Source organism: Crotalus tigris, unplaced genomic scaffold (genome assembly GCF_016545835.1).
Source record: "Crotalus tigris isolate CLP2741 ecotype Arizona unplaced genomic scaffold, ASM1654583v1 scf7180000024339.11422700, whole genome shotgun sequence".
Taxonomy (NCBI): domain Eukaryota; kingdom Metazoa; phylum Chordata; class Lepidosauria; order Squamata; family Viperidae; genus Crotalus; species Crotalus tigris.
In genome coordinates this window covers 6,885,191-6,910,719 of record NW_024100509.1, presented here as the reverse complement: position 1 = coordinate 6,910,719, position 25,529 = coordinate 6,885,191, and the positions used below count along the sequence as shown (strand labels likewise).

The window sequence follows — 25,529 nt, the reverse complement described above, 5'->3', positions numbered from 1 at the left end:
TAAGATTGGTAAATAAGGTGTTAGAGATCCTGATTGAATAAAGATTAATTAAATATGTGAACTTAGTGAGAAGATGTTTTTTTCTGTATTAATATGTTTGTTGTGAATATAACATATTATTCAGACCGGATTTAAATTTTACTGAGTGGGTTAAAAGAGTTTTACATAGATATTGATTGATTGATAGATTATAGATTTAAAATAGAGTCGAAATGTATTTTTTTTTTTTGAGTAATATTCTTGTTTTGAGGAAGGATAGCTATTTTGTAATGGAAGGAGAATAAGAGGAATTTTTGATAAAAGAAGAAATGATATTAATAAATGAGTTACTGATTATGTTAAGGAAAAAGGGAAAGGAGGGACACCTGAAGTGTTAATAATATGTTTATCTAAACCAAATTGGAATATGGCAATTGTAAAAAGTAAAGCTCAAAACAGGATTTGGATTTATAGAAATGGAATGTTATTGATGATTGTTTTGATTGATTGAACTTTATTGAAAAATACATTAATTTGAATATATTATATTATTTGAGGGAATAGAGAGGGAGTCTTTAATGATTTAATCTGAATTACATATGTATGATTTTGCTTTTGGGTAATTGATTACCCTGTCACCACGTTGTTTCTCAAGCATCTTGTTGTAACAATAAAAAATCAATAAAACTTGTTTAAAAAAAAAAATTCTTATTTTTACCTAGATGGGCAGAATGGCATCCAGGTTTTCCTTTGAACATAGATGCCAAATCTCATAAGGAATTGCCTCGCAACATCCAATTTGACAGTGAAAAGGGAGTCGACTTTATCTTGAATTATACCAAAGCGTGAGTATAGTAATGACTCTCATATTAGGTTTAATTTGGTATTAAATCATAGAATCATAGGGCTAGAAGGGATCTTCTAGTCCAGTGATGGAGAACCTTTTAGAGACCAAGTGCCCAAATTGCAACCCAAAACCCACTTATGTATTGTTGGGCGCTGGGTGGGCGTGGCCCTTTGGGTGGGTGTGGCCATTTGGATGGGCCTGGCCTATTGGGTGTGCATGGCTGCGATGGTAACAGCAGACTGGGTGGGACTAAAAAGTTCAATCAATCATTTCCAACTTTGCGAGATCCATTTTTCCCCCGCGAGAAGTTGAAATTGATTGATTGATTGATTGAACCTTTTTCTTTTGCACACAGCGGCGGAGGCCTAAAGCAAAAAGGGTTTATAAAACCCAGCTGAAGGCCTAGGACTTGGGTGATGGCGCGTGTGCCCGCAGAGAGGGCTCTGAATGCCACCTGTGACACGCGTGCCATAGGTTCGCCACCACGGTTCTAGTCCAACCCTCTGCTCAAGGCAGGGTTCTTTATACCATCCTGGACAAATGGTTTTCCAATCTTTTCTTGAAAACTTTCAGCTATGGAACACCCACAACTCTGAGAGACAAGTTGTTCCACTGATTAATTGTTTTCACTGTCAGGAAACTCCTCCTTATTTCTAGGTTGGATCTCCTTTTGATAAGATTCCACCCATAGCTTCTTGTTGTGCCCTCAGATGCTATGGAGAGTAAATCCACCCCCTCTTCCCTGTAACAGTCTTTCAGATATTGGAAAACTGCTATTAGGTTTCCACTAAGCCCTTTCTTTACTTTCTTTTGTTTCAGTTTCTGAGAGAGCTCAGCCCTGTAGGATCAGTTCCTTACAGAGTGGCAAACTCCTCCGATTTTGCAACATGTTCTATTCTCAGATCCTGTAAAGTTTTTTTTAAAGAAGACTCCATTTTTTAAAGGAGGCTCCATTTTCTAAAGAGGCTCCAATTGTTTGTGCAGTTTTGGAACCTCCTTAAAAATATAGAAGCTCTTTAAAAAAAACTCTACAGTATTGTGAGAATGTTGCAAAATCGGAGGAGTTTGCCATGAGACTGGCTCTATAAGACAGGGCTTTTCAACCAGTGGTATGCATACCACAAGTGGTACTTTGGCACTTGGCAGATGGTATGTGACCATCCTAAAGAAGTGGTAGCGGAGGGGAAGAGGAATGAGCTGAAGTGGTGGCAGCACTGCACAAGCCTGAGGGAGAGAGAGCTGGAGCTGCAGGGCTGTCAGGGCATGGCAGAAATGCCAGGATCAGCTGATCAGTGCTTCGGGGAGCTGGAGGCATTAGTGGGATTCAGCCGGTTCGAGAGAACTGGTAGCTAAATTTACCTGAATTCAGAGAACTGGCTGGCTTCTGGAAGTCCAGTCTAGGCCTCAGAGGCCTCCCAGATCTAGAACGGCCCACTGGAAGTGTGTTGATGCCATTTTCAGAAGTCTGTTCTAGGTATTGGAGGCCTGGAGGAGGCCTCCCAGGTCTAGAATGGCCCACTGGAAGTGCACGATGCCACTTCTGGAACTCCATTCTAGGCATCGGAGGCCCAGGCCTGCATCACATAATAGAACCAGTTGTTCAGGTATTTGAATCCCACCACTGGCTGAAGGTGTACTGAAGAGAAAAGGAAGAGGAGGTGGAAGAGAGGAGAGGATATAAAAGGAGGTTTTGGTGGGAAAGGGCCAGCGAGGGGCTGCCTTGGCCCGCTCCCTGGGCACGCAAAGAGGAGGTGGCGAACACCCGGCATCCCTGCTGACCACTGAGAAAGGAAAAAGGTAGGAGAAGCACTTCCCTTTTCCCCAGGACACCAGCGCTCGCACACTTACTGCCTTCTCCATGCATAGGCATGATGCAATCAGTGGCATGTTGAGAAAAAGCAACAAATACTATAAAAAACCAGCTTTCATTAGTTTGCAGCCTGCCATCGCAGAAGGTCTCTGTTGAGGGCATGGGCTGCAAGGGGTGAGACACACAAACACACACACCCCACATACGTGTGCTATCACACACTCACACACAAACACGTGTGCGGGTCTGGGAGTGGTGAGCTGAGCCACACAGAGGCAATGATGGGGAAGCCTCTGCCCACTGCTGCCTGTCTGTTGCCACCTCTGCCCCAGCCTCTGGCAGTTTTAAAAAAAGCAGGGGAGGGAGGAAGGAAGGAAGGAAGGACAGGGAAGGAGGGAGAGAGGGAGGGAACTTGGTTGGAAATGCTACAGTTTGAAGGAAGGTTGTCGGGGCTGGGCAAAGCCCAGGATCGCCCCAAGCAGCTACAGCTGATTGGCACTTCTGCGGGGCTATGGGGGCTGAGCAAAGCCCAGGATAGCCACGGGCAGGCACAGTTGATCGGCGCTTCTGCAGGGCTATGGGGCTGAGCAAAGCCCAGGATCACCACGAAAAGCTACAGCTGATCAGCATTTCTGCAGAGCTATGGGAGCTGGGCAGAAGCCCAGGATCGGCACACATTTATGCAGGGTTGCAGGGGCGAGACAGAAGCCCCAAGATGGCATTTCTGGTGCACATGGAAGAGAAAAAGAGGGGGGAGAGAGGAGAGGCTATAAAAAGAGAAGATTTTAACAGGAGAGGGAGAGAAAAAAGACAATGGGGGAAAGAGAAGGGGACTGCAAAAGAGAGACAGAGAAGCGCAGCCTTGAGAGGAATCAGCTGGAGGTGCATGCAAAAGAAAAGGGGGGGGGGAGAGAGGTGAGGCTATAAAAGAAGGGAAGAGAAGAGAGGATATAAAAGAAGGGAAGAAAGAAGAGAGGATATAAAAAAGGGGAGAGGAGAGGATATAAAAGAAGGGGAAAGAAGAGGATATAAAAGAAGGAGGGGAGAGAAAGGATATAAAAGAAGAGAGGATATAAAAGGGGAGAAAAGAGGATATAAGAAGGGGGAAGAGAAGAGAGGATATAAAAGAAGGAGGGGAGAGAAAAGAGAAAAGAAGGGGGAAAGAGGATATAAAAGGCAGGAGAGAAGAGAGGATATAAAAGAAGGGAAGAGAAGAGGATATAAAAAGGGAAGAGAAGAAAGGATATAAAAGAAAGAGAGGAAAGAAAAGATAAAAGAAGGGGGAAAAGAGGATATAAATGGGGGTGAGAAGAGAGGATATAAAAGAAGGGGGAGACAAGAGAAGATATAAAAGAGGGATGAGAGAAGAGAGGATATAAAAGGAAGAGTGAATCTGGTTTCTCCACTGACTTTGTTTGTCAGAAGATTGCAAAAGGGGATCACATGATCCTGGGACATTGTGACCATCATAAATATGAATCAGTTGCCAAGTATCCAAATGTAGATTGACCCTAGGGATGCTGCAATGGTTATGTGTGAAAAATGATCATAAATCACTTTTTTCAGTTCCGTTGTAACTTTCAACAGTCACTAAGCAAACTGTTGTAAGTCAAGGACTACTTATACTCTTATCACTTTTTTCCATTATTATTATTATTATTTTTTTTGGTCATCAAGTTTTTGATATCTTGCTAGGCAACTGGTGGTACTTGAATTCTGCTATATCCTAAAAGTGGTACAATCTGTGAAAAGGTTGAAAAGCCCTGCTGTAAGGAACTAATCCTACAGGGCTGGATGCCTCCCTCAGAAACTGAAACAACAGAAAGGTAATGTTAGGGAATATTTATATTATATTTATTTATATTATATTTATTTATATAAATAAATATATTTACAGTAAATAAGAGAGGCAAACAGGAGCATAGTCAGGTAAATCAACACAGCAGGAACATCGTCAGGCAAATCACATCATACAGGGCACACAGGACAAAAAGGTAGGAAACAAGGAAATTCCCCCTTTACTCTAACATCAACCAATTACAACTCAGATTCCCTCATGCAGTAGCCGGCACTCTATCAAACAGCTATAACTGTGCGCTTTGACTTTTCACACAGTGCCCACTGTTCTAGTTATAAATTTAAATATCTTGACAGGTAAGTTGGCTGTTGCTTGGCCCTAGAGCAGGTTTGAGTTCTTGGGTGGGATCTCCCCTTCTATGTTGGAGAATGAAACTCCATCTGCCCCGATCTCCCCTTCCCTGTTGGAGTTTGCAAACTCTGTATACTCTGATCTCCCATTAATTGCTGGGTAGGAAGGAAGATGAAGGACTGTGAGAAGTGGCACACAGGGAGCCTCAGGGGATGGGTATAGCCTTGGGAGGCCTGGGACAGGCAACCCTCAGCCTGAGTAGACCTTGACTTCCCCCTGAGGCAACCAGTGCTCTGTTTAACAACTCTCCCATTCATTTAACATTTGCATCAGGGAGAGCAAGGAATGGGGTCATTAATTGAGGCTGTTTCAACTAACGACTGTTGTGACATATGACCATAATGGGCAGGCTTCATTACAGCAGTATCTTGAGGACTACCTGTATATAGTACTGTATAGAATACATATAGAACATAATTACAGTATAATCCATTACTGTACATATGTAATCCATTTTCCCTAGATTGGTTTCCATGATTACAGATGAATATTCCTCTAAATGGGAGGGGGGCAAAGTTCTATATTAGATAGTGTCCTGTATTTAAAACATAGTGGAGAGAACAGCATTTGAGGATCAGGGATTTTAATTCAACTTCTTGCCTAGAATTGAAGACTGAATTTACATTACTTGGAGAGGTTTTTCCTTCCAGATTTCAGAGAGGTTCTATCCCCAAAGCATGCCCATCCTTACATTAAAAATGATCCAAAACATGGGATGAATATGTGCCATTGACATTTGGCTATTTTTCAGCTGAATTATGCTAGCATATTATTAAGGATGCTAGGTAAGATATATGAGGAAGAGGCAGACTGTTAGTGCCCTAGATGCTAAAGCAAAAAATGGAGATGTCAGTGTTTAAACCATTTTTTAAAAAAATTACTTTAGCTCAGGTGAAGCATGGCTATGGGCCTGTCTAGGACAGATTAAAAAAATGAAGAGCCTATCATTCTCTGGATCCCTGACCTACTCAATTTGAACTTCCCCTGGAATTCTGTAGTACAGATTGATCAGCTTTCTGCAAGATGACATATTGCCTGTAGATAGTTTTCTTCCTGGTGGTATAAGTTAAAGGATTCTGTATAATATATTGCTCACTATATTATTTTGCAGTTTATGTTTAATTCTGTCAATTGAAGTTTCTTCAATTCACTTTATAAAATGAATTAGCACATAAAGTGCTATGAAACATAGCTGTTAATTATTTTTAATTATCTCTTGCAATTTATATTGTTTAATGATACATATATCTTTAATGTGCAATTTTTTACATATTTTAGGAATTGTACATAACATTATTCTGTTTTATAGGACATATATAGGAAGAAGGCATCTTTATCTATCAATAATTAGAAATCACCAAATATTTAGCAAGTATCGGTTGTAGAGGCACTCCACAATTTGGAAAATAATTTATTTAGTTCAGAGATGTGGCTTATAGTGCTGCTTATAACCCATAATTTCATGTTAGCTTAGCCTTAATTTAATTTCTGCATCTCTGCAACCAAACAGTTCAGATGTCTGGGAAAAGTTGTTTCCCCTTTCACTCCATACTTCTTAAGAGAAGTATGAAACATCAGAAACAAAATGAGAAAAAAAGAGAGGGTGAGAAAGAATTACTTATATCATTTAAGTATGACTCAGCAGTGTGGTGCAGCTGCCAAAAAAGTTTATGCAGTCCTAGGCTGCATCAACAGACAACATCAAGATCACGAGAAGTGATAATACGACTCTATACTATATTAGTAAGGCTACACTAGGAATATTGCAACCAGTTCTGGTCATCACAATACAAAAAAGATGCTTAGGCCCTGGAAAGAATGCAGAGAAGAGCAACTAAGATGATAAGGTATCTGGAGGCTAAATTATACAACTGAGGGAAGGACAAGAAGTAATAGGTGGAAACTCGTCAGAGGGAGATCCAACCTAGAACTAAGAAGGAATTTCTGACAATGAGAACGATGAATCAGTGAAATAACTTGCCTCCTCAAATTGTGGGTGCTCCATTGCTGGAGGTTTTCAAGAAAAGATTGGACAATTGTCATCCAGGATGGTATAAGGACTCCTTCTGTGGGCAAGGGTTTGGACTAGAAGACCTCTAAGTTTGCTTCCAGTACTATGATTCTATGATACTTCTGCTTCTGACCTTATTTATTCTTTGCTTCAGCTCTACCAAACATATTGCTCCTGAGATTGTACCAAAATGGAATGCAATTCTTGTTGGGGGAATATTTTTTTACTTAATTAATTTAAAACATTTATATAGCTATCCATCTTATAACCAATTCTAGGTGGCTCCTATCCTTGATTTAAATCCAAGGCTGCTTGTTTGGTTTAGTTCCAGAAGAGGAAAGGAGTCCCTGCTGATTTTACTCTGCTAGTCATAACCTACTATGGGAGGCAGCACTCATCTCCATTTCAAGGACTATTGAGGCGATGCTGTCCAAAAATATTTCCATGATCATGTGGTCAGCATGGCACCACAGAGTGCTGTTTCCTCCCTATCAAAGTGATATCTATTATCTACTCAAATTTGCATGCTTCCGAACTGCTAGGTGAGCAGGATCTAGGCGAAGATAGGAGCTTATCCCTCACACAACGCTCTGTTCTTGAACCAAGGCTGTTGGCTTTCCAACCAACAAGCCCAGTTTCCTAACCGCTGAGTCATTGCTCTGCTCTGAAGTTCCAGACCTGAAGAAAAATTCATGATTCCTATTGACTAGTACTGGAAATCACAAATGGCTTTAACATCAGCTTGAAAATTTTAGGTTAAACAGAAATTCAAAAAGAGCCAAAGGTTGCCTGGTTTATTTAGATTTTGAAATTTTTACATTCTAATAATTGACTAGGACAAAATTAGATGAAATTTGTAAGCAAAAATCACACCTGTGAGGATAACTCTACAACATTTTAGATAAGATGAGGCATTCATGCAAGATGATCCTTACAAATTGGAGAGGATACATTCACCCTTCCTCTTTTTTGCTGGTAATATTTGTGAAAACTATAGAAGTTGTAATATAAAATATCTTTGCTTGCAAAAAGTTTCCTGTACCTTTTGGAAAACAGGCTTTCTTTCCAAAATGGACAGGAGGATAACAACACATCTTGCTTTATATCTCTACTACGAGAATAGTTAGTAAACTAAGTATCAGAAGATTATATTATATCTAGGAGTGGGCCTACAACATGAAACAATTATAAAGCACTGAATTCAAGAAAAAGATAGGAATTTTTAGAATTATATAGCATTCCTTCAGTTATCAACCATGACTAGCAGCAGGACAGATCCATATGCAACGATTTTTGTACACCTGAGTGTGGTATAATAAACAGGTCTACTGTATATGATTCAAAGTAAGACAGGTGTTCAATCTCCATATATTAAAAAAAACAAATACTTTACTAAAGGTGCATTCTGATGTGACTAGATTCTCATTTCCAAGAATTACAAGCTGGAGCAAAATGATATATGAAAAATTAAAAATTGTGTGAGACATGGAAGAAAGTCATGTTATAACTGTAACCATTAAGTATGCTGTTTTTGGGGTTTTAGAATGGAAAATCTCTATATCAATCGTTTCATGCATATGTTCCAATCCTCCTGGAGTGACTTCGCCGATTTTGAGAAGATCTTTGTCAAAATAAGTAATACAATCTCTGGTGAGTTTTGATAATTGTTGATAACTTGCATAAAAAATGAGTTATACATATTTCAGATTTTAAGACACTGGTATAATAAAATCAGTCCCAAGTCTGATGCCTACAGATCTGATAAACACATTTCTCAATTTTTGTTAGTTTAATACTTCAAATCACAGAGAAGCACAATTAAAAAACAATTGTAATTTATAGAATTTATGTTTTATTTCTAAATTTGATTATTTCCAAACTTCTTATGTCTGAGGGCAGTTATAGAGTCTTATGTGAATGTTATGGATGCATTTCATAAAGTCCATGGATATGGGAATTCACAAAATAGTTTCATGTGGGTATGCCTATTGGCAAAGTAAACATAACATATAAAAGGGCAGACAAATGCCTATAATGATATGCACATTACAAATAACTTTAATATAAAACAGAATAAAAATACAGGATTCTTCTGCCTACCAAACTGAAATATATAAATAAAGTATTCACCAAGCCCATATTGAAACAGTTCTAGTATGAGCAAGGCACATATCTTGCTACAGTCTGTACAACATTTGTTTGTTTGTTTATTATTTAAAGTCCTGGATGAATTTTAGAATTATTTCATTCTCATCACATATCAAAATCAGGAATATCTATAACATAGCTACATAAACAAAGTTTAGTTTTATGCCAGGCATTGATAATAATCATATTTATGTTGTCCATGATTTGTTTATTTATTATTTTTGACATATCAAACCAAGCCATCAGATTCTAACTTGGTCATTGATCTTACACTTTGAGTAGGAATGGGTTTTTCACTTGTTGGTGGTTCTATTGTGTATTATTTTACACAATACTTAAATTTATCTACTAAAGTAAAAAAGTTCAATTTCATTTTTGTAATTCATTTTCACACAATTTTAACCAATGAAATGAACAAAACAAATTTCTGCAGAATATAACAATTGATTTATCATAAACTTAAGGAATTAGTGTATATTTATTTTATCAGAGAATAAATTACAAAACAATAAAACAAGCAAAATGAAAGAAAACAAAAGTATACATTCAACTCTAACAACAAGAAAAAAGAAAAAAACAGTGTAGTGGTCAATTAGATTTAACATTTAACATGTAGGATCCATCCTGGTTGGGTTCTGAAAGAAAAAAGAAAGCAGTAAATTCTTTAAGCTAAACATTACACTAATCTTCAAATCCCTCTGTTAACCATCTGTTATATTTAGCGCATAGAAAATCTACAAACGGTTTCTAGTCTCTTATAAAGCTGTCTAGTCCGTTATCTCTAATCAAAGCAGTTAATTTTGCCATTTCCGCTAGTTCAGTCAATTTCAAAATCCATTCTTCAACAGTCGGCATCTCTTTTTCTTTTCAGTGTATGGCAAGTACAATCCTCACAGCCATCACCATGTGAAGGAATAGCATCCCAAATTGTTTTTCAATTGGTACGATGATACTTAAAAGAAAAGCTTCAGGTTTCATTAATATTTGTATCTTAAACATTTTTGCATTGTCATTGTTATGTTTATCCAGTATGTTTTCAAGTATTTGCAAGATCACCACATATGATAAAATGAACCTGGGATTTTGATTACATTTCCAGCACTTATTAGAAATCCCTTTATATATTTTCATTAGTCTATCTGGGGTCAGGTATCAACAGTGCATCATTTTGTAAGAGTTTTTTTTCAAACTATAATTTAATGTGAATTTTAATCTCTGTCCATACATTCTCCCATTTATACCCCCCCAAAAAGGCCTATTTTAACATACATTCTTTAATGTATTCATCTTCTAGATTCATCTTGGGTAGCATTTTACACCCTTTAGAACAGAGGGCAACAGGGACCGGTTCCATGGAAAGAGGTTTTTCCGCAGATTGGAGGGGGCATGGTTTCATGTACTCCCTGCATCCCGCGGATGGGACTTTGCTTGTTTGTCTGGCCTGGTTGCTGGCATGCCTCAGCCCAGTACTGGTCCATGGACCGGAAGTTGGAGACCCCGTGCTTTAGAAATCAAGACGTCATCTCCAAAACATAAGTTAACGTCCAATTCAGATTTAATTCCTGTGAAAACAAAACTTTTTTATCAAATTTAAATCTTTCAAAAAATTTATAATAATTAAACCAATCACAATCAAATTCTTCACTTACTAGTTGTTCTCTTGTCCAGAAAAATATTGTGGATTAGAGGAAAACATGATAAGAAGAAAAGATTAGTTATTAGAAGCAACCAGAAAGAACTAAACATTATAATTGAAGAAGACCCACTAATTAGAATGGAGAAAATTATTTAAACTCTTGAGAATTCAAGAATACTTGATATTAATGGTAAGAATGTACTCAGAGTTGTCATTTAAGATTGTTGGTTATAATGAAAATGAATTTAAAATGAATTTAAAAAGTAGAGAAGAGGATACACTTAAGAAGCAGACTGTTCTGGATATGGTTTTTAAATTGTCAGGATAAAAGAATGATATTGACAAAGGATTTGTCAATTTTATAAAGGATTTGCAAATAAAACTGGTTGATGTTTTAATAGCTAAAAGGGACAAACAAATGATAAACCAAAAGTGACTTGAATGTGTGCATTTCAAATCAGAAGAGTGATTTGGACAACTTTCCTATTTTGGATTTACAAAATAGATATGTTATACCCAGTGCTTTTTTTGTAAAAAAAAAAAAAAGTGCTGGAATTCATACACGTCATACAACCCGCCTTGCCTACCCTACAAGGTTCCATCCAAAAAAGGTGCCGGAACTCCGTTCTGGGCATTCTATGACAAAAAAAAAGCCCTGGTTATACCTATGGAGTTCCTGAGAAAAGCTAGAGAATAGAATAGAATAGAATAGAATAGAATAGAATAGAATAGAATAGAATAGAATAGAATAGAATAGAATAGAATAGAGCTGGAAGGGACCTTGGAGGTCTTCTAGTCCATCCCCCTGCTCAAGCAGGAGAACCTATACCATTTTAGAGGAGTGACTGTCCAGTTTCTTCTTAAAAATCTCCAGTGATGGAGTGCCCACGATTTCTGAAGGCAAGCTTTTCCACTGGTTAATTGTCCTTACCGTTAGGAAGTTTCTCCTTAATTCCAGGTTGCTTCTCTCTTTGATCTGTTACCAACCATTGTTTCTTGTCTTGCCCTCTGGTGCTTTGAAGAATAGTTTGACCCCCTTTTCTTTGTGGCAGCTCCTCAAATACGGGAATACTGCTATGATGTCACCCCTGTTTCTTCTTTTCTTTAGACTTGCCAAACCCAAATCCTGCAGCCATTCTTCATGTTTTAGTCTCCAGGCCTTTGATCATTTTAGTTGCTCTTCTCTGAACTTTTTCCAAGGTCTCAACATCTTTTTTGTAGTTTGATGACCAGAATTGGTTGCAGTATTTCAGGCGTGGTCTTATAAAGCGGTACTAATATTAGAGAATGAAAAAAAATCAGCCCCTGGGACACTACTTAAAAGGAATAAATATTAAGACTTTTAAAAGTAAAAAGAAAATATATAAAGTTAACTTATTTGACCAAGGTTAAAATATATGCTGTCCAGAGTCATTCGATAGAGATGGACAGCATATAAATTTAATTAGTTAAATAATAAAATGAAATATGGCCTTTTTAGCAGATTTTAATGAGTTTTTCTTGACAAGGACTGAATGATAAATGCTTTAAACATTTGTTTAAAAATAAGATATGAGAAGAATAATTATTTTGTTGTATTTTTAGAGAAAGTGATAAGCTATAGTATTAAAGCTGAGGGAAAGTGTTATACTTATGAAAAAGAGATGAGAGAGATGAGAGAGACTAGCAGCCTTGCACAGAGTGGCAGCCTGGCAGTCTGAATTCAGCCCAGTGACTCAGACCAGCAGCCAAAGCAGAGGCAGCCAGAGATGAGCATAGTGGGGACCAGTGCAGTGTACCAGCAGCCGAGGCAAAGGGGCTGGACATGAGCACAGTGGGGACTGGTGCAACAAACCAGCTGAGAGGAGGTGAGCCAAGTCAGAGACGGGACAGCAGACACAGGAGGCAAGCAGGAAAGGAGAACAAGGAGTTGGGTGCCAGGTCAGAGGAGAATGAGGAACTGAACAAAGATAGGCTGAGGGAGGGATGGGAAAAATGGATGGAGATTACTATAGCAGAGATGGACGATGGGTAGAGTGGTGAAACAGAGCCAAGTATCATTGGAGCAGCTGAGTGGCAAAGTGGAGCTGAGCATCAGTAGACCAGCTACAGAGCCACAGCAGTTCATTGAGCTCAAGGACCCCAGCAGTGGCCACAAAAGCAAAGGGCAAGAAGGCAGGGAGGAAAGGGATGAGTATGGAACACTTCAAAACAGGGAGGATAGGGATGAATTTTCAAGGTAAGAAATAGAGCTTTTAAGCATCTCCTAAAAAGCAGTCTCAGAATTCCTGCAAAAGGAGGTGTGATTCCTGTTGAGCATTCGCTGTTGGGGAGGAAGCAATCCTTCCCTTTGTTAAGGTGCCCTATCCTTTGTTATACTGAAGAGTGAGGAGACAAACCACATCATAAATGTGCTCTTTAACTTTTCAATATAAACTGCATTTTTTCTCTTTTTCTTATATCATTAAAATCAAAGTATATTTTACATACTTTATACTAGCTACAAGATGATATTACATTTTTATTTTCAGTTGATACTGTAAGGATCCACCCCACTTTGCAGCTTAAGAATACAGAACTCTCGGAATATTTCTTCCAACAGGCATCTTTATTAAGAGAAGATGGTTGCAGGTGTCTAGACAGGACCTGGGCCCCAAGCCCTACGGTTCAAGGTTTTAAGGGGTCCCCAGCAGCCCCACCCCACCATCTTTCCAGCGACAATCCCAGGCATTACATTTCCACCCCCTTTTTCCTCACTGCCGGTGAAAGAGAGACTTCAGAGAGGAGTAGATGAAAGCTGATGGCCCTATTGTTATGTTTAGTCCTTTTGGTGGTATCCACATTCAGTCCCTTTGAAGTTGTACTGAAGGAAGTGAGGGCCATAAAACCCCTTTGTTCACCCCTCTTCTCTTCATCGTATGACAGAATCCAGAGAGGGCAGAAATGGGGTTTTCCATAGTCGATAACTAGAGATGAAATATAATTGGATTCTGACAGATACTATTTTTCCTTTCAGCTGAAATCTTATATTTATTTTTTTTATTCATTTGTTATTTTATATATTTATCTACAATTTTATACATCTGTGGATTTTATACATCTGTGGTTTAAAAACTTTATCTAGAAAGTAACCTCACTTTCTTTTAAATCCTATTCAACACAGAAAATTTTAAATTTTGAAATGTTTAAATGAATTTTTAGAACTTTATTTTTTTAAAATTAGAATTATTTAAATTTGTGGTAAAATCTTTTACATTTTGAACTTTTAAACTTGTAAACTTTTAATTTTTTTAAATCCTTAAATGAATTAGAGAAAAGAAACACAGTCATGGAAAAAGGAGTGACACTGTTGTGATTTGTATATGTTCCATGTATGTGCTTATGTCCACAAAAGACCAAAATTACACGTGTACCAAATGTAACCTAAATGAATTACTGGAAGAAAATGTAAAGGGTCTAGAGACAACTCTAGCCACTCTGAAACTCAACCTACAAAATGAGATACTCCAACTTAATCATGACGACTATATCTAAATTGAAAATAACAAGGAACAAGCAACTTCTAAAAGAAAAAAACCCAATATATCAATCTTTAGAGGGAGACCAATGGAAATATGTCACTCACAGAAGAAAACAACAACCAAGAGCAAAGCCCCTGCTGTCTAGACCAGCCCACTCCAGTGCATCCACTCTGCAGCTGAGCAATTGATTTCAAAGCCTCCCCTGTAAGAAAGTATGCAGACACCTAAAAAAAAGGTATCATCAAGTGTTCTTGTGATAGGAAGAAAAGTAGCCCAAACTTCCCATGAAAAATGGGTGAATATTGGTGATAGGAGATTCAATTTTCAGGGTTAATAGAATGAGCAGTCTGTAGACAGGACATTCAGACTTGGGAGGTTTGTTATCTCCCTGGAACAAAAATCAAAGATGTGGCTGAGAACCTTATTAAAATAATCAAGTCCACAGATTACATCCCTTTCTTCTTCTTCATATGGGGACAAACGACACAAAATGAACTTGAAAACAATATCAAGAGGTTATAAAAGAAAGTTAAGGAGTTAGGAGAACAAGTGGTGTTTTCATCTCTACTTTCAACAAAAAGTCAACCTTTGAGGGAATAAAAGATTTTAGAAATGAACCTCTGGCTTAAGAATTGATGCCACTAACAGAACTTTCCTAGATCATGGTCTATATTACTAAATGAAGGGCTTCTGGCAAGGGATGGGCTACACCTCACAAGAACCAGGAAGAATGTATTCAGAAAACAACTTGCTCAACCTATCAGAAGAAGATTAAACTAAAAATGAGGGGGCAAGATGACCAAATTTTGAGATATTTACGAAGACGTTGAGGCCACACGACCTTGGGGGGGGGAGTGATCATGCAATACTGGAATTCAACATTATGTAAGCATAAGCAATAGAACATAGTCAAACTAGAGTCTTGGACTTTAAGAGAGCTAATTTCAATAAACTTAAAGAGAGCTTGGGAAGGATACCATGGACGAGAATCATCAAGGGGAAAACAACTCAAGAAGCTTGGGAAATTTTGAAAAGTGATATTATAAAAGCCCAGTCTAGCACAATATTAATGACGAAGAAAAATAACGCTCTCAAAAGAAACCAGCATGGCTGCATAAAGAACTCTCTGATAAATTGAAAGACAAAAAGGACAAGAATAAAAAGTGGAAAGAGGGGCACATAAGTAAGGCAGAATATCCCGAGCCTGCAAAGATGAAGAGAGGAAAGCTAAGGCTCAAAATGAACTAAGGCTTGCGACAAAAAATAACATTTTAAAATCTTCTTTTAAAATGTAAAAAAACAAAAAAAGTTTAAGGAAATAATTGGTCCTTTGTGGGAGAAACTGGCAAGAAGGTGACAAGCAACAGGGAGAAAGCAGAACTACTCAACTCGTTTTTTGCATCCGCCTTTACACAAAGGGAAGAAACAGTCCAACCTATCAAAAATAGTACCGTAAAAAACAGTTTAGAAACATAAGTTAAGATAGGCAAGAAAATGGTAAGTGAGCACCTGTCCACACTAAACAAATTCAAATCATCAGGATCAGATGGATTACATCCCAAGGTTCTGAAGGAACTGGCAGATGTGATCTCAGAACCACTGAACTATATCTTTCAAAGATCCTGGAGCACTCGGGAACTACCAGAGGACTGGAAAAGAGCTGATGTAGTTCCCATCTTCAAAAAAGGGAAAAAAATGGATCCAGGGAACTACAGACCTATTAGCCTGACCTCAATACCTGGGAAGATTCTGGAAAAAATAAGCAACGAATCAGCAAACACCTAGAGGCAAACAAAGTCATTAGCAAAAGCCAACATGGGGTTGTCAAAAACAGATCATGCCAGACAAATCTTATTGCATTCTTTGATCAGGTGACAAAATTAGTGGACCAAAGGAATGCTGTGGATATAATTTACTTGGATTTCAGTAAGGCATTTGATAAAGTAGACCACAATCTACTACTTGATAAGATAGAAAAATGTGGGTTAGACAGTATCACCACAAGATGGATTCATAGCTGACTCACTGGCCGTACTCAGTGTGTAGTCCTCAATAGAACTGCATCTACATAGAGGGAAGTGTGTAGTGGGCTGCCCCAGGGCTCTGTACTGGGCCCAGTGCTCTTCAACATCTTCATCAATGATCTGGACGAGGGGATAGATGGGGAACTTATCAAATTTGCAGATGACACCAAGCTGGCAGGAATAGCCAACACTCCAGAAGATAGGCTTAAGATACATAAAGAAGGATCTTGACAGACTTGAACATTGGGCTCTATCTAACAAAATGAAATTCAATGGTGAAAAAAGTAAGGTTCTCCATTTAGGCAAGAAAAATCAAATGCACAGGTATACACCTATTACTTACTTGGATATATTCTTATTTTATTTCATAAACATTTTCTATTTCTCATCCTGATACATCACTACTTACTAATAGAGTATCCTTCATTGTCTCAAATCCATCGTTTGTGTTATCTGGGCTAAACAATAATTCAAAGCTATTCTGTGATAATTAATTTTCATTTCCTTTATAAATCTAAATCCTCAATATTAGGCCAATTAATCCCTTATTTTTTATCATTTTCCAACAATAGTTAACTCTAATAACCGTATTTCCCTTCATCTCAAAATCTCCCTTCAGCCCATTAGTTAAGACTTTAGGATGCTCTCTAATAAATGAAAAGACCCCATTTTTTAAATCTAACTCTAGCTTTCCTTTTATGCCAACCAGGCTTCCATACCAATGCCTTTAGGTCATCAGATGGATCTCCCTTCATTCTTGTGCATGTTACTTGAATCAAAGGAGACCATCTAGTGATCAATTTTTCAGAGGAATTGGCCCATTTATGGTCATTAAGTTGTTGCCCTGGTAACCCAGATCCCATACTTGCTCTAACATATTTGTCTTCAATTCAGTCTGGTCTTGTTCCTCAAGTTTCTTCTGGTCTAAGTAAAAAGTCATGTCTAATTTTATGGTTGTTGTTTGGTTGTCTAGGTTTTCTTTAGCAGCCTCCATCTTGGTATTACTTTCTTCCGCTTCTGTTGTTTTTTGGGTTGTAGATTCTTTAGTTGCAATCAGAATTTGATTGTCTAGATTTTCAGTACATTGTACATGTTTTTTAAAGTCCTCTGTCTTGGTATTAGTTTTTTCCGCTTCTGTTGTTTTTTGGATTGTAAGTTCTTTGCTTGCAATCAAGGTTTCGCTTTGTAAATTTAAGCTGGTGCCTTTGTCTTTCATTCTAGCTTTAATTATCTCAGTAGCTTCAAGAATTTTTTCAAGTATAAGTTTGCAATTAAGTGAAGTTTGTTGCTGGTCCTCCTCCATTTCTGATGTAGTTATAGATAGTCCTTTAGTGAAGGCTATTTATTAAACAAAAATCAATAAGTATTCACCTCCACAGTCCTAAAAAGCAATTTCACTGCCCAGCTGTTCTCTCAGCTTTTAATCTCTTTAGATAATGCCAAGGACAGATCTGGGCTATGAGCAGGCCTTTTTGTCAAGAATATTCACTTGCTGTACCAAGTTTCACCATAAGATATCCTCGATAACATTTAAAATTTTTTTCAAATCCGAGGCTAGGTTTTTATCCAGTTTAAGTTCTTTTCCATCTTTTTTACAAGTAGATAGAGTAGCAAATCCCCATGAAAGTAGGAACTTTTTGGGTCCCAAAATATCAACAAGAAGCAAATCCAATTATTTAGTAGTTGTTTTCAAGGCTTTATTTTCCCAAGTAGTCAGATGCCGCCATTGTAGAGGGTGGGAGGAAAGTGTTCCCTTCCCTCTCTCCTCACAGGGGAAAGAAATTTCAAGAAGCTTTTAACAGGAAAAATACTTAGGGTAGAAAGAAGGTAGGATCTCACCCAATTCTCCCCGGTGCTTTCGAAGTGCTTGTTAGTAATTTTGGCCTCGGCTGGTAGCGGCTTGGTGATGGGCCATGTTAATGGCCAATCTTTTCCCCGTTAGTTCAAAGAGTTGCCCGGGATCAAACAGGAGAGCTGCCACCCTTACACAATTGCCCGGAAGTCCTCTTCATGCTCGTCGCCCCTCCAGAGCGACTTACGACCCTTTTCAGGGTCCCCCGGCAGGAAAAAATGGATGGCGGAGGGAGCGATCACCCTGCATGTCCACCAGTGCCGCGATCGCAAATGCCAGGCATCAGCTAAAAAATTTTTTCCACCTGATATGTATTTCAGGGTAAAGTTAAAATGATTAAAATATTGTGCCCAGCGTACTTGTTTGGGGGACAGTTTACAGGGACCTTTCAGTGCCTCTAGGTTTTTGTGATCAGTCCATACTTCAAAAGGCACCTTGCACCTCTCTAAGAAATGACACCAAGTCAATAAGGCCTGTCTGATTGCAAAGGCTTCCTTCTCCCAAACAGCCCACCTCCACTCTGTGTCAGTGAGTTTTTTCAAAGTGTAAGCGCAGGGTTGTAATTCTTCTTTACGGTTTTTTATAACAGCACTGCTCCCACAGCCACATCGCTGGCATTAGCTTGAATTTAGTCTTGGGTTAATGTCAGGGTTCCGGTAGATGAGACCAATTAAAAGAACTTCAAAGCAAGGAATTCTTCCTCAGAGAACATTTTCATTTGGCTACATAATAATGGCACATACAAAGGTGAACCCAGGACTAAATTCCCCTCCCCTTGGGTACAAAGTTACAAGTAGAAATTCCCAACCCAGTTAGGTGTCATAAATCACATTCACCAATTATTAGAAAACGCAGGCACTCCTCCCAGCTCTCCATCCTGCCAAAATGTTATCAGTAATGACCTTGGTTCCCATACATGAGAATTGTTTTGGCTAACTCAGAACTACACCCCTCCCTCCTTCTTTCTAAATATGTGGCAACTGAAAACAAAGTGAAAATGGCTTCAGTTCAGGTTGTTGCAGTGTTGATAATTTCATTGTTTGATAAAGTGACTAAATTTGTAGACCAGCAAAATGCTTTGGACATAGTATACTTAGATTTCAGTAAGGCATTTGACAAAGTAGACCCCCAGCATACTTCTTGGTAGAAAAATGAGGAATAGACAACATCACCACCAGATGGATTGTAGCTGGCTGACAAACCATACTCAATGAGTAGTCCTCAATGGTACTACATCCACATGGAGAGAAGTAAGCAGTGGGATACCACAAGACTCTGTCTTGGGCCCAGTGCTCTTCAATATCTTCATAAATGACGTAGATGAGGGAATAGAAGGGGAACTCATCAGATTTGCAGATGACACAAAACTGGCATGACTAGCCAACATCTCAGAAGATAAATTCAGGATCCAAAAAGATCTTGACAAACTTGAACAATGGGCCCTATCCAACAAAATGAATTTTAATGTGGAGAAAAGCAAAGTTTTATATTTAGGCAGGAAAAATCAAAGGTATTAGGCAAGACCTATCTCAAAAACAGTAACTGTGAAAGGGACCTTGGAGTTCTAGTGGATGATCACTTGAATATGAGCCAGCATTGTGCAGCAACAGCCAAAAAAGCTAATATAATCCTGGGTTATATAAACAGAGGCATAGAATCAAGATCATGCAATGTATTTGTACTGCTTTATAAAACCCTAGTAAGACCGCACCTGGAATACTGCAACCAATTTTGGTCACCGTACTACAAAAAAGATGTTGAGACGTTGGAAAAAGTTGAGAGAAGAGCAACTAAGATGATCAAAGTCCTGGAGACTAAAACGTATGAAGAATGACTGCAGAATTTGGGTTTGGCTAGTCTAAAGAAAAGAAGAAATAGGGGTGACATGATAGCAGTATTCCAGTATTTGAGCGGCTGCCACAAAGAAGAGGGGGTCAAATTATTCTCTAATGCACCAGAGGGCAGGGAAAGAAATAATGGTTGGAAAGTAATCAAAGAGAGAAGCAATCTGGAATTAAGGAGAAATTTTCTAACAGTAAGGACAATTAACCAATGGAACAACTTGCCTTCAGAAATCATGGGTGCTCCATCACTGGAGGTTTTTAAGAAGAGACTAGAAAGTCACTTATCTGAAATGGTATAGGTCAGTGGTTCTCAACCTGTGGGTCGGGACCCCATTTGGGGTCGAACGACCATTTCACAGGGGTCGCCAAACAAGGCTGTCCGCCATTTTTCCCCCTTTTGTTTGGCCACGCCCCTGGCACCCGGTGATTGGGGGTCACCACAACATGGGGAACTGTATTATGGGGTCGCGGCATTAGAAAGGTTGAGAACCACTGGTATAGGTTCTCCTCTTTTAGCTAGGGGCTGGACTAGAAGACATCCAAATTCCCTTCAAGCTCTATTCTATTCAGTGTTTTAGATTTTAAAATATCTGATTTCAACAAACTTGGAGAGAGCTTGCAAAAGATTCATGGATGAAAATCTTAAAGGGGAAAACAACCCAAGACACTGGAGAAATAATATAATAATAACAATATAATAAAATTGACCCTAATATGGCAGCCCTTGCTTGGCTGTGGCTGCTTCAGCTCTCCAAAGTATTGGGATGATTGAGGGGAATGAATGATCTAGACTAAAGTACTTTTCAAAAATAGTGACAAGTAAGCAGAGTTGGATTGCTAAACTTTCATACGAATGTCAGTCCATATTGGAGATGAAGTTATTTAGTGAGAGAGGAACTGTGGAGAAAACTGTTCTGGAGAGTCTACATGGCCTTGGATTACTACGGGGGAAAGAATCAACAACAGAGGCACCGGCGGTTGACACGGAGGGTGAGAGATTGGCTGAAATGTTTGGAAGAGTGGGGAGGAAGAAAGGAAATTATTGGAGGTGGAAACAGCATCGTGCTCAGTGTTTTCAGTAGCAAAGGCAGCATTTCAGGCAGCAGAGGCAGAGTGGGGTGGCAACCATTGCAGCTGGGAAGTTTCTATCTATTGCTGACCATCTTTGGAAGAAGAGGAGGAGGTGTGACCGAAAGAGGAAACATGGCAAATGCGGAGACCTAACATCTAGGCTAAAAGCTAGTCCTTATAGAGTGTCACTTCCATCTATTTTGTTTGCAAATGCTCACTCCTTAGAGCCAAAATGGATTACTTGAGGCTAGATTTAACAACAAACAGGGATATGAGAAATGCTGTGTCATCATTACAACAGAAACTTGGTTAAAGCCCTCTATCCCAGATAGTGCTGTTAGCTTGATGGGATTTTCAACATTTTGGCTGGACCGGAATTTTCCTCTTAGTGGCAAATCCTGGAGAGAGGGTGTCTGTTTTTATATAAATGACAGATGGTGTATTAATGCCAAGGTGATTTTTAGTCTGTGCTCTCCTGATGTGGAGCTTCTGACCATCAAATTCAGACCCTTCTATCTGCCTAGAGAACTTTCTGTTATCATTATCACAGCTGTGTATATCCCCCCTCAATGCAAACAGAGATGAGGCCCTGAATGTTCTCTATCATACCTTCAATGACCTACAAACTACTCACTCAGAGGGTGTATTTATTGTAGTGGGGGACTTTAATCAAGTCGATTTGAAAACTACTCTGCCACATTTCCATCAATATGTGGACTTTGCAACCAGAGGGGTCAATACACTGGATCTTGCTTATTCCAACATCGAGAATGCATTCAAAGCTATCTCCTGCCCTCACCTGGGCCTCTCTGACCATCTCTCAGTGCTTATAAACCTCTCAGCTTATAAACCTTTATTAATCAGAGTCAAACCTACAGTAAAGCAGGTGAGGGTTTGGACAGAGGGAGCTATAGAAGCATTAGAAGACTGCTTTGAGAGCATAGATTGGGGTATATTTAAAGAAGCAGCTACTGATAACCAACATATAAATGTTGAGGAGTACTCCACCACGGTATCTCCATATATCCAAAAGTGCATAGAGGATGTCTGTGTCCTTAAAAGCATTGTTGTGAGGCAAATGAAAAACTGTGGCTGACTTATGTAGTCCGCAAGATGCTGAAAGCACTGAATGCGGCTTTTAAATCCAGCAACATGCTGGTACTTAGAACAGCCAGAGCTAATTTGGAAAGTGCCATAAAAGGTGCAAAGCAAGCCCATAAGGTCGCTTCTTGGCCTTTTGGCTAAGATCAAGTGTAGTATCTGGGCTATGTGGGGGGGGGGGTGATCAAAAATATCCCAACAAAACTGCTTCAAAAATTCCTGGGTGCATCTTAGCAGTGTCCGGGTGAGCATTATCATGAACCAACACCACACTGGAAGTGGTGCCATAGAAAATCCTGCCAAATGTGAAGATGTCAAAGGAATACTGCTAGTGAAGTTCATGGAGCGTGGTTCGACCATCAGTTCAGAAGTCTACTGTGAAACATTATGAAAACTCAGACAAGCCATACATAACAAGCATCGGGGCATGCTGACTTCCGGTGTGGTGTTGGTTCACAATAATGCTTGCCTGGACACCGCTAGACTCACCCAAGAACTTTTGAAGCAGTTCCATTGGGATATTTTTGATCATCCCCCCCCCCCATAGCCCAGATTTGGTGCCAAGTGATTACTAAGGAATTTCAAATGTTGTAAGACATTATGACAAGTGCCTCAATTTGAATGGCGATTATGTCAAAAAGTAATATAATGTTGTAGTTTTCTAATGTGTATAATAAATGTTCTGTATCTGTGAGCATCTGTCATTGATAACCAGAGGTTTATTTCCAAATTGCCCTGGTATATAGTTATTTTAATAATATTTTCAGTTTCCTGTGTTTTCTTGAATTCCTAAACCAATCTGTTGGTTTTTTTTTCTTCTTAGAATATGTAATGCAGCACTGGCAAGAAGATTTTATGTTTGGATACCAGTTTCTGAATGGCTGCAATCCTGTACTAATTAAAAAATGCATAGAACTACCAAACAAGTTCCCAGTGACCACAGAAATGGTAGAATACAGTTTGGAGAGAAATCTAACTCTGGAGCAGGAAATAAAGGTACCTACTTAAGATAGACAGTTATTTCAGCATTTAAGTATGAAGTGTTTTACAAATGTTGTAGAAGCTGATTAAATTGTCTAGGAGAAAACTATTTTCCATTCTAATGCAGGTATACAATTAGCAAACTCGAATTGTATGATAGCTCTCAAATTAAAGTAAGAATACCTAATTTTAAGGATATAATATCACCCATGCTTTCCTGGGTGTAAACCTTAGCTGCAGAAGAACTCAAGCAGTAGCTCAACAGGTGTCGGGGTGTGGGAGGACTGGCTGTAGGGGTCCTAAGGTAAGCGGATATAGGGCACGTGGGGCAGCTTCATCCATCCATTCCCGCCCTAGCTTGATTTTTATGCTTGTACCTCGCCCCAAAATTAAGGCTTATTTTGGGGGTAGGGCTTATATTAGGCCCATGTGTAAAAATTATTCTATTCTGTTCCATTCTATTCCATTCCATTCCATTCTATTCTCCAAACACAGTTTGTTCCGTTGTTGAAAAATTATTATTACTTGGAAATTTTTCCTGATGTTAATCAATATTTGATTACTTATAATTTAAACCTGTTGTTCCTTGCCCTAGTTCTGGAACATCTATGAACAATTCTGCTCCATTTTCCAGTTGCCCTAAATAGAATATTTTAAATAAGCTGTGTTCCAATGGTATAAAACTTGAGATGGCCCAACTATTTTATATTTGGTATGAAACAAATCATCCCTCATAAGGACAGTATAGAAGTAAAAACAGTAGAAAAGTCAGAACAACATTTCCTCATATTTTATGTTAAATTCAAAGGTACAAGTGAACTCTTTCATCCAACTGAAAGAATTTTTGCTTTGCAAAACTGCACTAGTTCCTGCTAGGCTTTGAGGGGCAATTATAGGTGCAGATATCACCTGTATGAAATGAAGTTTTTCTCTACATATATAGTTTTGCATTCAGCATGCAACCAGTAGGCCTCTCTCGATACCAAACTCAATCTTGATGAAGATTTAGTTGAAAATCAATATATGTTCTACAAGTTGTGTTGAAATGTGATTCAAGACGTTCTAGCATGGATATTGAATTCTAATAATAGAACAAAGATCTCTTGAATAGAAAAGGAAAACTGACCAGAAACCTGAACCTGAGCAAATGAAACACCAGAAAATTAGTAACTTGTCTTTTTATCTGGTATTCAAACTGCATTTGAGTGGAAACTACTTCATTTGGTCATATATGGTGGTCTTATTCCAAGAGTAAAAACTCAGACTGCATTTGGGATTGAATTTTTTTTAATGTAGATAAAAAGGTAAGGGGGATTGTAAAACATAGTATGAAATTTGTATACAAAGGATAAACACATACTTTAAAAAAATCTTTGTTGAGATTTGAAACAGAAGAGGAACAAGTTAATGATTTCATGATAAAATGGTTAAGAATTTTGGTTACAATATACAAATAGATCAAAAAGAGAGAATGTGGTTAAAGGGACTGAAATTCACATTGTGTTATAATTTAAGAGAAAACTTCTATAATAATATACTGTTGGTATATGACACCATAGAAATTATCTAAGATGTATAAACATACTGCTAGTCAATGTTGGAAATGTGAAAAATATGAAGGGACATGGGGTAACTTGTAAAAAAGAAAAAAATGGAAATGCATACAATGATTCAAAGAATCTTGAAGATTAATATTGAGCTTTTGAGAATATTTTTATTAGGACATTATAACATAGAATAATAGAGTTGGAAGGAACCTTGGAGGTCTTCTAGTCCAACCCCCTGCTCAAGGAGGAGACCCTATACCATTTCAGATAAATGGTTGTCCAGTTTCTTTTTAAAGGCCTCCAATGATGGAACACCCACAACCTCTGAAGGCAAGCTATTCTATGGATTGATTGCTCTCACCCTTATGAAATTTCTCTTGATTCTCTCCAGTGCTTTTTTTATTAAAAAAAAAAAAAGGTGCCGGAACTCACACACATCAGACAACCTGCCTTACCTACCCTACAAGGTTCCATCCAAAAAAGGTGCTGGAACTCCGTTCTGGGCATTCTATGACCAAAAAAAAGCCCTGATTCTCTCAATATTGAAAGAACTGTGCAATGAAATACTTTTGGAGGCTAAAATACCAAATACATGGACTGAAGCCAATATTACCCTAATACCCAAAGAAGACTCTGATCTAACACAAATAAAAAATTATAGACCAATATCGTTATTAAATGTAGATTATAAAATTTTTGCCTCAATAATAGCAGAAAGACTAAAGAAATTTCTGACCAAATTTATACATACAGACCAAAATGACTTTTTACCTAAAAGACAGATAAAAAATAATTTAAGAATGATTCTAGATGTTTTAGAGTACTATGAAATTCATCTAGGGAAACAGATGGCTTTAATATTTCTTGATGCACAGAAAGCGTTCAACAACATAAACTGGCAATTTATGTTTCAGCAACTAGAGGAAATGGATTTTGGAGAAAACTTTATAAATGTAATTAAAACAATTT

General features: G+C 38.3%; 1 protein-coding gene and 1 pseudogene across 2 annotated transcripts in view; both read left to right on the top strand.

Annotated features, from left to right (window-relative positions):
* The window catches only part of ALOX5 (arachidonate 5-lipoxygenase), a 195,086-nt gene that overhangs the window by 63,140 nt on the left and 106,417 nt on the right, over positions 1–25,529 (top strand). For both annotated transcript variants that reach the window (XR_005554610.1, XM_039326022.1), the window contains exons 4-6: positions 702–824; positions 8,400–8,506; positions 22,856–23,028. Coding sequence is in view for 1 of the 2 variants with exons in the window: in XM_039326022.1 (XP_039181956.1) it covers positions 702–824; positions 8,400–8,506; positions 22,856–23,028 (403 nt within the window). In the remaining variant the exon portion in view is untranslated. The remainder of the gene's footprint in view (positions 1–701; positions 825–8,399; positions 8,507–22,855; positions 23,029–25,529) is intronic.
* Positions 22,153–22,242, top strand: LOC120300325 (annotated as a pseudogene).